A 14,782-nucleotide genomic window follows, 5' to 3' on the forward strand; every position below is an offset into this window, starting at 1 on the left:
AGAGAGATTAGTCAACTTAAGTCGGCTCAATCTCTCAGTCCCTTACCAAAGCTTTGGCAGTTACAAGGTAATCGAATTACAGAGAGCATATGTCGAATGCATGGGAGCTATTGTATGTATCTGTGGCTCACGGACTGAGAGAGAGAGAGAGAGATATGAGAGATTGAGAGCATTATCTATTCGCCACTAAGCCGCAAGGAAACCCGATTTCTCCAGAATTTCGCATTAGCGCATTATTTACGTTTTGCATTGAAAATACTAGCTCGATCCCTTACTTCAAAAGTGATACATTTAAAAACGTGATTTTCAAATTATTACCATAAATGATATGAGTCAGAGGTAAATATTATCTTATCAATCATCAAAAGTCGACTAATTTAACTTCATCAAAAATCGTCAAAACATAACTCAAAAGAATGATTTTTTAAAAATCGTCAAAATTGTCGGAATTCAAAAAGGAGTTTTTTCTTAAGGATTGTAAAATAAAAATAACAAGAATAACATTTAATCGTATTAAGAATATAATTCCTTTTGCCGATATTATTTGATTAGTCAATAATTTTCTGTTAAGTTGAAATATTTTTCCCTTTTTCTGGGAAATTTACCTAATTTTTTTAATTGTACGTCACTTTTAAAGTAAGCAAACGATATGTAACATGAAACAAAAAATGAAGGATCTAATGAACATTTCCAGCGATTTGAGAGAAAATTAAATTCGTCCTGACTTTCTCAAATCGTTACAAAATGGGCATCTCTGCGCCGAAGCTTTCAACCTTGCTTGAAATATTCGCAAAGAGAATTGGATATACTGAAAACACTTCGACCTAAATGCATCGAAGTTGTTTCGAGGCAACTCTCGGGCCCTTCGAGCATAAAAGCGATGGTTTCCCTCTGAGGTCAATTCTACTTTATACTTATCCCTTCGACGTCGAAACGGGAACCTTTCTCTGTTCGAGACACTGTTCGAACACTGTAATTCAAAGTTTCCCATAAAGTCTCCTTAAATTAAATCCTTCCGTCTCTAACCTGCCACGCCATTTGAGGCTTATCTACAAATTTTCTGCCAGTCAAATGAGCAATCTCTAATGCAAAGAGTAATAACCTCTAATTCTTATCACATGTAGGACGCTTGTTAGGGTCACCACCTTTATACGAATCTAGGCGACTTTAATCGTTTTAAAACGAAAAGATAATTAAAATTGGAGGTTTTCAAGATAAGTGTCAAATTATAAGAATCTTGCTTGTCAAATATATGATGCATTACGTATATGATCTATTTTAAACTTAACGAGTAAAAACATGACTCACCGCTGTCAAGGCTATTCTGATTTTCTAGATCAGGGCCTTGGATGGAAGTTGACCTGCCATCTTGCAAATAATCTGAAACATTAAACATGTTATGATTAGTACAGTCTAATTACATTCAATTTTCTTAATTAATTTAAATCATTAAAAGTTATTGATTTACAAGATTTCTGTTTCTTGTTACCAAATAGTGATGCAGCTCATGTATTTTTAGCTGCTGAAATTGGCTGTTCCAATATAACCAGCGCTATTATACGCAGGAAAGTGCATATTGAAGAACATTTGATTGGTTATTTCCAATAATGTTATCGCCATTATGCGCAATGTTTCATCTTATTAATTCTACCATGACTTGTATGGACAAAACGACAGTGTAGCACCCAGCGTATTACGTGCACAAACAATACTGAGTTTATGAAACTAAGATTAAAAGCTTAAAAAAAAGATTTATATTGATCTGCAAATTATGTGTATACATAGATATGCTTTATAGCAAAAACTCAGAATAATACACAAAACAGTAATTGTGTCTAGCAGTAAGTACTCGATATTGCAGAAGACGACGTTGCAATATGTTAGATAAGGACAGATGTATATGTTTGAGTGAGACAGAACAATAATGTAGGAAATAAATTAAAGGTGTCACTATTATTGGCTTTTTTATTTAGAAAAAAACAGAAAGAGGAAGGGCTATGAGTCTAAGAGAATAATCGTTAAAAATTGAAAATTGAAAACGTTAGTAAATAAACATGTCATTTAGTTAAAATACTTTAATTTGTCGGCAATAAACAACAAATCAAAAACAAACGTTTCGATCCCTATTGGATCATTATCAATGTTAAAATAACAGTGAAATTATTACAAATAGAACATACATAAAAATTAAAATATGCTCTCAATCGCAGTATTAAAATTATCAAATCTCACTCAGCATGTAGTAATTGTAGTAAGAATGATGTTATCGGAAACAATTTTATATTTAGAATTAAAAAAGTTTTTTATTTAGAATTTAAAAAGTCTGTCCTATCGACGTCGATCAAGTTTAGCCAGCACCGCCTTAAAAAAATTTAAATTTTGTTTTGTTATATAATATATATATATTACGAATTGGCGTTATTATAAAAGAAATACTAAGCGGAGTTTTTAAAAATTAAAGAGTGATGCAGTTTTTTAAAAAAGTATCCTTTTTTCAGTGTAAATCTATAAGAAACACTTATTACTTTAAAAAACAAAATGTTGATCAAAATTTGTTGTTTAGCGTTATTTACGGAAAAAAATGCCTCGAAGACTTGTCGAATTTTGTTTTGAGAGCGCTCGCGGCGATCTCGCTATGAGAAGATTCGTACGTCTCCACAAACTCACGCTTAAGAATTAAGATTCGGATTTGACAAAGATGTCTTCGCGCGGTTACATCAATCTCGCCGCGTTCCGTCTAGCCCGGTGTCGAGATCCGCGCGTCTATAACCCGCCAGGATCTTAATAGGGATTCCGCGCATTGAAATTTCATGGGATTTCGGGCGATCGAGCGGAACGAGTTTGGAGATACGCTGCGTGCGGCCTATACCTGCGCCGCAGATGATGCCGCTTGCGCACGGACGCGAATAATACGGGAAAGGGTGGAAAAGAGCGGTACGGCGTTGATCCCGCGGGAGTCATACTCCGGTGATATTGGCTCCCACAGCCCATTCCTGCGCATAGGAGACCCAGCCGCCTTGGACCAACATATCCGTACGCGCGCGTGTACATCATACAAGCACATATACGTATATGAGAGGAAGACCGGCCAAAATTCAAATTTCCCATCGGAATACGTGCGACTTTAAGCACAACTTGCGGGAAACAACCGCGGCGGCCAAAGCGCATCGATAATCGAACTTTACGGCGTCCGCCTCGATACGCGATGGAAAAAATTACACCGCGTGTCTTCGTGACATTAGTATAATACCATGTCGAGATAGCTCACTTATAGCTGGGTCAACGCGTATTTTTATTAGCGCGCGCGCGTGCACGCACACATCAATGATAAAATATTCGCGCATTTCATACGTACTTTTCACATATATATAGGGTGTCCGGTAAGTTTTGACAAAGCGCTCGTGCGTAGGTAGAACGGACTAAACTAATTGTGAGTCGCGAAAAGTCCTCTTCTAAATCGGAGGATTTTTTATTTAGATTGTAATATTAGATGAGCGACACAAACTAGTCGTGAGAGATTGAAATAAATTTTACAAAATGTTGTCCGATATATGAAGTATCAATTAACTCTTTGAAAACCGTAGCTTTCTAATACAATAACTTATTTTTAAAGATTTTGTTTTTTAAGAATTTTTGGGATTATTGTATTTGATTCTGGTCTGAGAATTTTTAAACTCAAGTTTCAAAAAATAATTTGATTATCGTTAAATTCGGTTTTAGATTCTTGATATCATTGACTTTTGAATGTGTAACCTGAAAATGTCAAATTTCAAAGGGGTAGTAACTTCCAATAAAGGAGGATTTAGTGTCACAGGATTCAAAGTTTGAAAGTCAGTTTGGAAATTAGTGTTTGCATAGTATTGATGAACTTCAAATAAAGCGAAACTAGAAACTTGACGTTTTACATATATATATATCGCAATTAAAAAATTCCTAAAATCGAGTTAAATGATAATCAAATTATTTTTTCAGGGAAATTCTGCCCAGCATATTAAATTCACTATTTTAAACTTTTATCAAAAAGCCGAAATATAAAACCAATATGCATTTCTATGCATTTCTTACGATTATTACAATCGTACTATAGTTCTTATGACCAAGAAATGTATTGATGGGTGGCTTTTGGTCACGGCAACCGTAGCCATTTTTTCCGCGTAGCAACACGAATATGCAATGAGTTTACGTATGCACGTTGATTCTGTGAAGCATTTTGTATTTAATTTTATCGTAATATTAAAGTATAATATTGTAAATATAATAATTTGTTCCAGTTTAACAAGTTCAGCACCAGCGCGCGGCGGCACACACCATGTGACATTACACCTATACAAATGTATACCTATAAAAATTAATCGGCGCTCAATGTATTAATAACAACTTGCCTCATAGTAAAGTAAGTTGTTACAGTTTTCCTTCTGATATAAAATGTTAATTTTCAATGTTTAAAAATGTTGATACAAATTAGAAAAGAATTAACTGTCTAGTTAAATATATAGAATATAGCGGGGCTTTTTTGTCCATTTCTTGCGATAACGTTCATGTTTCTAAACAGCACATGTTGATTATTTAAAGATTGTGCTCTCAATGAGTAATAATGATTGTAATAATGATTGTATGTTAAGCACGTCACTGCAGAGAAAGAGAGGGGAGAGAGAGAGAGAGAGAGAAAGAGAGGTTGTTTGGTATTATAAATTTTCGTATTATTTTAAAGTTGAAACTGACGGAATAGTCCCGCTTTACCCTATTTGTATCAATGTAGGTGTTCATTGATAATGTAAATATATGTATACATTAGGCCGGAAAAAATTACTAATAAAAAATTATTACAACTAACCTCTCTCATATTTTGTTCATTGGTGAGACACACAGTTATAGTTGTATCACTGAGATTAACAGCGAAATCTCGTAAAGATACTCACGAGTCACACAATCCTTGGTTAATTCCTCTTTCGTGCTGCTTCTACATTGCGAATAACTCACTGATAAGACGATATCGAGGAACCGCGGCGGAATAAAACGTTAAGACCGCGGTGGAACGAAAAGCCGCGGCACTCAAGCTGCTGGAATTATCATCGCTCGTAAGTCACGGCGCGAACATTGCAGCTGCAACTGCGGCGCGGCGTGGGTGGCGCGAGCGAGCGCGGTTCGCGGCGCTTCGGGGACGAGATAACTCGTATAAATAACCCGGAAGTCCGCGGTGCACAATAGTCCCCCTTTTTTTACGAGTATGACTTTTGGGAGTTCCAAGGCTGTACGCTTGGGATGCCGCGTTGGTAATCAGTTCGTCGTTGTTACCGAAATGCACTGAGCGAACCAGAAAAAAGGAGAGAAAGAGAGGAAAAAAGAGCTCTCTCTCTCTCTCATCCTCTTTCTTCTTCACCCCTTTCTCTTTCTCTCTTTTTCTCTTTACACTTCTTTCTTTGCAGTTTTAAGAGCAAATTTTGTAATCATTTCTGTTGTCGCAATCATTGTTAACTCATAGTTAAGTACACGAAAAAAAAGATTAGTTGCTGCGGCAACAAGAATCTGTATATGTGATAGCTAAATTTTAGTTGTAACATATGAATACTTAAAACTTTAATAGAGTAGTTAATTTTAATTAGATGTTATAGATAAGTCATAAAAATTTAACTATAGCCAAACACTCTTTTTAATGAACGCGTTGTGTCTATTGCAACAACGAGTGATATCCAATGAGAGCTCTGTTTTACATCGTCAGGTGAGAAAAAGCAAAGCTTTCATCAGATATCGCTCATCGCATCCAGGGTGCAGTAGACATTACAATTAGTAGACATAGGCGTTCATTATGATGGACATTAGATATTTCTAATATTTTAGATATTATCATATTAACACATTTTGGTACATATAAACTTCCCTTACTTACATATAAAAAGTTCATATTCCTGAATTTTTACATACATAAAAATTGGCACTGTCAAAGATATCTCATTTACTTTCATTATGGAAACCATTTCGGGAATTCGCTTTGGAGGAATCTTTCATTACGTGTGAGTGATGTGAACGAAAAGTTTTATGATATTGTGTCTTTTATTCCGTTCTGTATGGGTTTTTTTAAATACGAGAAGTTTAACTTCGTCGTGTCCATCTATTAGTGGTGTCGCATATTACTCACGGGTAAATGACTTTAGTGAAAAGTTTAATTTAAACACGTTCCTATACTTTTGTTGCGCTAAGTACGTCTGTCTAGAGAAGCACACACACACACACACACACAAATTTTCAATTTATAATCTATATGATCTGTAGCATTGATACATAGCAAACAAGTAGATATACTTTGCTAAAAAAAACTAATGTAGTAACGCAACAGTGTGCGAATTCTTTTGCTGCAGCAATAAATATACTTTCAGCACACTGTATTGCAAAGTATATAGCGCTGAAAATTTTATTTTCCGTAAGTATAACGATCTATTCAATTTATCCGTCCATTCATGCATGCATAGGAACTTTTACAATGCGCGCCCATGGCACACTCTTTTACACACACAAATACACGTACAAATATACATATTCATTTTTCTTTTTTTTAAATCTTATTTCCCATTATCTATTACATTATATTTTTTCTTTATTTTTGTTTTTGCATCTCACGTTATAATTGCAGCGACTATTATACTGCTCTTTTTCGTAATAAGATTTGTATGCTTTAGGGGGCGTAGTCCCAGAGCACCTAATAAATGACAATTCTGATTTTGATTCCTCCCCTCCCTCTCCATCTTTCTGTCTGCTTCTCTTCATTCACTTTTCTAGGTACACAATCGCGAATTTTTGCAGCGTTCTAGATTGTTCATCGAATATTTAATTCGCGCCGCGAACCGCACGGGAAACCGTACCAGGCTCTCCCGTTTCCCAAAATCGCTCAGGTATTACCGTCATCCGATACCTAAATCGAACTATTACATCTGGTATACCATGCGGCTAGAATGTTATCGAGTGACACACGCGTGTTGCGAACGTAAAATCGTAATATTCTTGTATCATTGCTGCGCGAGCATTTCAGTTGGCGCGCGTGTACAGGACACAACAAATAAATTTGCCAATTAAAAAACGAATTCGCCGTGTGACGACATGGCTCGACGCGGCGGCACGAAATATAAAATAAAAATTTCAGGCGGGGGATATAAAAGTTTTTTTTTGTGTGGAAAAACAAACTCTCCGCGAGAGACTCCGCTCTACCTGAAACGGGACACGGGAAATTGGGGAAAAAAAATACACGGGGATTTTCCTTCGTGAGAAATCATCATTGCCGCTCTCTTTTTCGGGGGGGGAAAAAAAAGGTGAAAATGTGAAAGTATAGCTGCACGCTAATTTCCGGGTTGTCACGTATTTATTATTTTATTATCCTTAGATGCAAAATTCATCCCGCCGCTTTTATGTTTAAACGCAACGTATGCATTTTTGGCGTTTTTGACGAAAATTCTCGTTGCGCGAAAACGCATACGCATTGTTACGATATACCGACGCTGCGCGGAATACGAAAATTCTTTTAACGCGGATAATGGGCGTTTTAACGTGATTCTCTTCGCGGGAAGGCAATAATTTAATTCGTAGAATAAAAAAATACAACCGCAATTTCTACACGACGCGACATACATTAAACGTATACTGTCGCGTCACATCGGTCAGATATTACACGTAAATACTGGGGATCGATTGTGCACCGCGACGTCCAGCATCATTTTTCACGACTCGCGCATGGCTTTCATCATTGTGTGCACGTGTATACGTATGTAGACGTATATATGTATACGCGCGTACGTATATGAATTTTGGGAATTCGACGGACGGGGCTAGCAAAGCTGTTGGGAACCGGTTTTGGTTTTGTATTAGCATGTAACTCCGGCAGGAGTTGAAGTTGCGATGGCTTGTGGGTGGTCGGGCGGCGGCAGGGAGGGTAATTACCTCCTTGGGGAGCGCCCTCTCCACGGCGTAGCCCGGTATAGCCCCAGCACGGGTACAGAGGCTTCCCACTGCTCCCAGTAGTCCCGCGGGATCGCGCCAGTGGCTCTCACGGTCGCGGTTCTCATCTAGTTGGAATCGGATCCCGCCTGTGAGGACAACGAGGGAAAAAGGGAAACATGCTTGTGACATTTAAATGGAGTGTCGAATGTATTTTCATACGTAGCTAGCGTCAAAGGTAAAGTTTCAAGATAAAGACATCAATGGCGATCATTATACTCGAGTAACGATCTTCTGTTTTCGATATTTAAATAGACATTTTGAAAAACAAAGTGTCTATCTACATAGAAAAATATCTTTGAGAGTTATCTTTGAATCTGTTTCGCAATTTTCTGATCGCACTAGGTTTAAATTGTAGAGAATAAAAAGGGGAAAACAATTTATAAATTATATGTGTCATCATTTTAGCGTTAACGAGTTATGATTTTACGTAATTTAAATCGAGTCCTGCGTCCCATAAGGCGTCATAATGACAGCCCAATTAAGCGTCGCCGACCCCTAGATTGGGAGAGCAAAAGCATCACGTGACAATGCAAATTATTATGGTAAGCTGACCCTATAATTTATATTTGTCTCCTTAATGTGATATGCTTAATTTCATTATTGCGTCAACTCACGCGTATGCCTCATTATATATTGTTATTATGTTTTTTATTAAGATCTCTATTTTTATGAAAGATTTTACAAATATGACATAATAGCCCATAATATAATTAATTCAAAACTTGAAATTGCCTTTTTTATAAAAATGTGTAGAGATATTATAATAGTTGCTTTTAATATTGAAAATTGAGAAATTATAAATCATGATATAAATATTTATAAAATTACAGTATAAACGTAATTTTAAAAAAGATATTATTCCCTTACTTCAATAGTGATACAATTCAAAATATCAATTTTCTCAGAAAAGGAAAAATTTATTTTTCAACTTGACAGAAAATTATTGACTAATCAAATATTGGCAAAAAGAAATTCTCAATATGATCAAATGTTATTTTTGTTTCACAATCTTTAGAAAATTATTCCTTTCAGTTGTGACACTTTGGACCATTTTTTAAAACCGTTCATTTTATAATGATTTTGGTAATCTTTTTATGAAATTAAGTGAATTAACTTTTGATTGATAGGTTTATTTAACTTATTCATGAATGGTAATAATTAAAAAATCGTGTTTTTTTAATTATATCTTTTTTAAAGTAAAAAAAGAGCACACAATTTTTGTACTTGAGTTCATTTAATAACAAAAATTATCAAAATTTGGATGTCTGTATTTGGGACTTTTGTATCATTTGAAATTTTTGTATCATAACAATTTTATATATCTACCTACGCGAAACAACAAATTGGAACATATATTTTTCGGGGCTCTTCAATTCGGTTAGTACTCAAATTCGAAGCGGCCGGATGGCTGATACGTTTTTAATTGGCCGTCTCGGCCCGATACCATCGCCACCGCCGAAACCACTGACGGAATAAAACCCGAGTATATGGTGTTCCTTCTCGCTAGAAAATGGAATTGCAGTTGCCGCGTCATCACCGATTTTTGAACTGGCTAATTCAGTCGGAAATAATAAACACCGTCGGCGTATTCGTATCCGTAAGCTAATTTCGAGCATTGGTGTGGTATAATGACTGCGCGTGAAATGAGCTTTCATAATTCGTAACAATCCGGCCCAAATGTACACACGACGAAGTCGCACAAAGTGCCACGTCTAAAAATAAACGTATAAACATGTTACAATCATTTAAAAACGGAATGTTGGTGTTCTAAATGTGAGTTTTGCACGAGACTGCAAGATATTGCGTAAACGATTACATACGACGATCACTTATGGTCAGTAGAATTTTGGATCACGTGGATCTAATGGAGGGCGACGAAGGCAAGTGCCATGATATCACGGACACCCGGTACAGTGTCATCGGCACATGCCACTGTTAAGGGCAGGTCCGTCCCTAGGGAACGTCACAAACAATAGCAATGGGCTAGCCGATGCCACCCTACGACCACCCCACGGCAGTATCCTTCGACCTACCCGGCCCTAACACGAGAACTTGGCGGCTAAGACACCGATGAGAGAAGGAGAGAGAGAAAGACGACAGGGGTTGGAGGGAGGTAGAGAAGAAGACTATACCTCAGGGAAAACTTTAATTTCTTTCTGAGAAAGATGGCTGTTCCTTGTACTTCGCCGTTGCAGGACTATCTGTACTCTAACGTGTATTATACGTGCACATTGGAAGTGTGCTATACGTGTACTTGTGCGTACGCATGTACGTATATACGTGACATCGGCTTTGTAGGAATTAATTTGGCACGATGTCCCTACTGGGGCACGTCTCTTCTTCATCGACATCATTCATACGCAACCGATTTTTCGAAGGTTGACTATATAGTTTCATAAAAATGAGAGTTAGGAGAGACCGGGAACAAAAGTAACAAGGGACAATAGTAACATCGTTAATATTTCTTAAACTATAATAGATATGTGTATGAGGCTGCATGGTAAAATTCTGTAGACAGGTCGGCATTGAATCGTTCGTTACATGCTGGTTCTCGCGAAACGTGCAGGAGCAGAAATTACTTTTTTCATGCATCAAGTTTTATTGCGTGCACAAAATCAAAAATATTTTTTTTCTTTATAACGAAGGTACAATGTATTACAATAATATGTTTTAATAATTATCTGCGTTGATGGTTTGCACATTTTTATCTAGGTTATTTTAAAAAATTACTATAAATCATAAAATATCATTAGGGGATAGTAGTAATATCAATATTTGTCAGTCATAACATTACAATTATTCCCAAACTTACTTGATTTAATTTTAGTATTATTTTGTACAATGTTATTTGTATTTTTCTTCATAGAATCCAATTAACAAAAAAACACAAGCAAACAAGAGAAAAACTATATAAAAGTGACTTTATACAAACAGACATTTAAAGAAGTTATAAAGGACCAGTTATCTATTCGTGCAGCGCTGCAAGAAAGAGTATGACTTATGTGGTTGTGTTATGTACCTGTAGTAAATGTAGTACAATTGTTCCCCTCTACTGTTATATCGTCCCTAGGGATTGGGATGGTTGTAACAAAATTGTTCACAGTCTTTAAATAAATATAACTTTTTTTCTAGTTACATAAAAAAATTAAACCAAAGAAAATTTTGTAGCTAAAGCTAAGAAGTTAAGTAATTTAGAAATTTTAATACCTAAGTTTTATATTTTAATTATTAATATATCTTCTTTTGCATATCAACTTACCACTCAACTATAGAATATATATTTTTTTCTAAAAACATTTGCTTCAATTTTACACATTTTATTCTTTTTATTCAATCGCAATCGTACCCCCTATATTAAGACTCCAATATACGTCTTGAATTAAGTCGAAAGTTAAAGCGGGTTTAATGTCGACCGCTGTCCGGTACACTTAAATGAAGTGTACCATCCGGCGAAATTTATACGCAGCCCCCTCGGCAACAAACGCGGCCGCGTTTGTCAAGAGTCGCCACAGTCCACCCTTTCCGGCCATGTCAAAAGCCGCGTACGAGCCGTAATTTCGAGTTCACCGGCTCGCTAATTCCCTAGTTAACTGGTTCTGCCAGAGCTTACGATCTCATAACCTGCGTTTACGATACGCAGGTGTGTGCATTCCTTTACGGTCCAATCCGCAGGCCGTGGTATGAACTCCATAGGAGTGTCGTGATGAGATTTCAAAACCTGTACAAACATTATCTCGAAGTTGCTAAGTTTGTCAAAAAGTTAAGTTTAAGACGTTATAACTTTGTGTAATATCTTTTTTAGAAATCATGGTTTTGAACGTATTGGAGATACACATGTTTACGTACATGTATATGTATGTGTACACGTGTAATTAATATACGGTTCAATCCGTGTAATTTTTAATATATGGGTAAAATTTAATTGTAAGCGGATGTAAGGTTGAGTTGTGTCGTTAATTGCGCACGGACTATGAGCATTAATGTAGAAAAGACATTTCCCAGTTTGTGAAAATTTTCGAGGGAAAAAATCGAAGTCCTCGGGTGTACGTGAAAAAAAATCACTAGCCTTTTTAGAGTGACATTCAATTGCCTATGTCGCTAATTAAGTTCACAGAGATCTATAGTGATTGTTAATCGCAACGTGGTTAAATGGAATCTTTTTTTAAAACTCATTTATACATTTTTCAAACGCATATATGATATGTGTACAAAGTAACGATGAAAATAATTTTATTGTATTCGTTGCCATTATTCAAAAAATGCAACTGTATTATCATTAATGTTAGGAATAAAGAAATATATCATATATTACCCATTCATTACTAAAAATTACTAAAAAAGTAATGAACAGTAACAACGTTACAAATAACCCGTTATTTCCCTAATCCTGATAACAAAATTAAAATATCGTTAACTAATGGGAATAGTTTAATTTAATAACATATTTCTCGATACAATTGGGCGAACGACGAAGATAATAGATTTTCGTGCGAGAATTTCGTATCTTATTAACTCGACTAGGAATTTGAGCTGCGGAAAGTATATGAGTAATCGGGCAAGTGAGTTTCCTGTGACGCAGGTTTTCATTGTGCGAAGTGCCGGTATACAGCCTAAGGAGGGAAGATTAGCATAAAGTTAGCGCGGTACCCGATACCGTATGTTCACGCAAAAGTTAAGTTGGGTTGCGACGCGATGGCTCTCAGGTCCCTAGACACCCCGAGTATGACTGCTTCCGTCATATTTCGATGCAAGAGCACACCAGTACATTCCTGGAGCATCATTGTCGCCCGAGGAAACGAAATCGTCTCTTACACGATACATTTCGATGCGTTCTTTTCTGCTCGCGCGAAAAAGTTCACTTCTTCGGTATTCCGCGAATCTAATTGCTATGACTGATCTCGTTCGTGGCAATCAGCCGTGATACTTTTACGAACATCGATTCATTGGCGCAGAGTGTCGGAAAGTTCGTAATGTAAAAAAAATGACTTCTATTTTCAGTTATAGAGATGCATGCTTTTTAACTTACTAAAATGATTAAAGGAGCAAATAAATTACTATAAAAATAAAGTGATAAAAGACCAAATATTTCATCAATATAAAGGATACAATTATCGAAAAACCAACAATTTCAGAATCCTATCTTTTACATAAAAATATAACATTAATCTAAAAAATATAATCTCTTTTGGCTATAAGTATAAAGCAATTTTGAATTTATTGTATTTTCTTGAAAAAGATGGTAATAATTAAGAGCCAACGGAAAACTAACAAAATATTAAAATTGTTATAAAAATAAATATTATTTTTCAATAAAATTGTTTTTAAAATTCATTTTTCGTTAGATACGGAACGCTTCCTTTAACTTGTGGCAGTGCTTTATATGTGGCTGTGAAAACGGTCAACAAAGAGAGATCGATACGTTTGATTTTAAACGGTCAAATTTTAGCTTGCGACATGAATTGTGATGACAGCGATGTGAAATATTTTGAAGACACTATTCAGCAATGATTTTTGGATCAGAAAAGGGCATCTTCGAAAAGATTTTAAATTTTGAGGAGATCTTAAATGGGAAAAGGCTGTAAAAAAAGGATCGTTAAAGGATGGATACTGATACCTTTTTTATCTCCTCGAGTTACTAAAAGTTATCAGGTAAAAACTGAAGAAAGCGACTTGACAAGTGCCACGAATTATTAGTTAATGGTTGAGCGAGTAGTTATTAGACGAGTTCCTTTTCACGGTCCTACTCTACCCTCGTTCTCGCAAGAGAGAAATAACAGGTAGTACTTCCATAGTCCTTTGTCGGTTATCTATCACAAGAGAGAAGCCGCGATTACAGTCTCCGAACTAATCTCGTCGCGCTAATATCACACTCGAAAGAAGAGTTCGTCATTTCGGTCGCTTAGACTACGACGCTGCGGATTGTTCAATTTAAAGCGCGACCAAAGTGTCACTTCGTAATACCGTTTCACTTGGGAACGCTTCTCGGAAAGCCTCTTTGCGCAGTGGAAACGATTTATCAGAAAAGTAACGTTCTACAAAGAAGGTCCTGTTCGTATATTCTTCTGAGCCAAGCCGTGTTCTATCACTATATAGATGCGAAAAATGGATAATTATGAGTAGTTTATATTAAAATAAATATTTTATAATTTCAGAAATTTACGACGAAACTAATCTCTGTTTCTTATCATTTTTTTCTTAATCTGAGAAACTGAATATTTCTCCCTTATTTTAAAAGCATTACAACTAAAAAAATATGATTTTTAAGTTATTACCATAAGTTAGGTAAATATTACCCTATCAATCATAAAAAATGAATTAACTTAATTAATTTCATCAAAATTGGCATAACTCAAAAAGAACGATTAAAAAAAATTGTCACAACTTAAAGGGGTGATTTTTTCATTCTGAGACGTGAAGCAGTTAAGAACATCGATACTTTTTGTCTCGAAGTCTCTGTACAACATATTTTACGAATTTTTCTTTCTACTCAATATTGTATTTTACTTTAATTCGACGTTACTTGAATTTGAGAATTCAAACACTTGTTAAGAAGACTGGGAACTTCTTTGTGCGATGTTTGTGCTCGTCTCACTTTCCGTCTAGGAAGATTTTCGATAACATCTTTTGTTCTCAATGATAAGAAGATTTTCTCTGTCAGTATATTAATTTTGTATTTGCTGAAGATGACTAAAACCGATAGCCGAAACGTTTGAACTCGTACGGCACCCATTTTCCTTGCTTCTGAATCATTTCCATGGCTTTGAGGCGTTTTGAAATGGCTTGTTGAGTCACTCCC

General features: G+C 35.9%; 1 protein-coding gene across 1 annotated transcript in view; it reads right to left on the bottom strand.

The window, feature by feature from the left end:
• L (zinc finger protein Lobe) overlaps positions 1-14,782 on the bottom strand; it is a 122,264-nt gene that overhangs the window by 77,888 nt on the left and 29,594 nt on the right. The window contains exon 6 of the mRNA XM_018516007.1: positions 1,309-1,380. Within this exon, the coding sequence (XP_018371509.1) occupies positions 1,309-1,380 (72 nt within the window). The remainder of the gene's footprint in view (positions 1-1,308; positions 1,381-14,782) is intronic.

The sequence above is a fragment of the Trachymyrmex cornetzi genome, unplaced genomic scaffold (genome assembly GCF_001594075.2).
Source record: "Trachymyrmex cornetzi isolate Tcor2-1 unplaced genomic scaffold, Tcor1.1 scaffold607, whole genome shotgun sequence".
Taxonomy (NCBI): domain Eukaryota; kingdom Metazoa; phylum Arthropoda; class Insecta; order Hymenoptera; family Formicidae; genus Trachymyrmex; species Trachymyrmex cornetzi.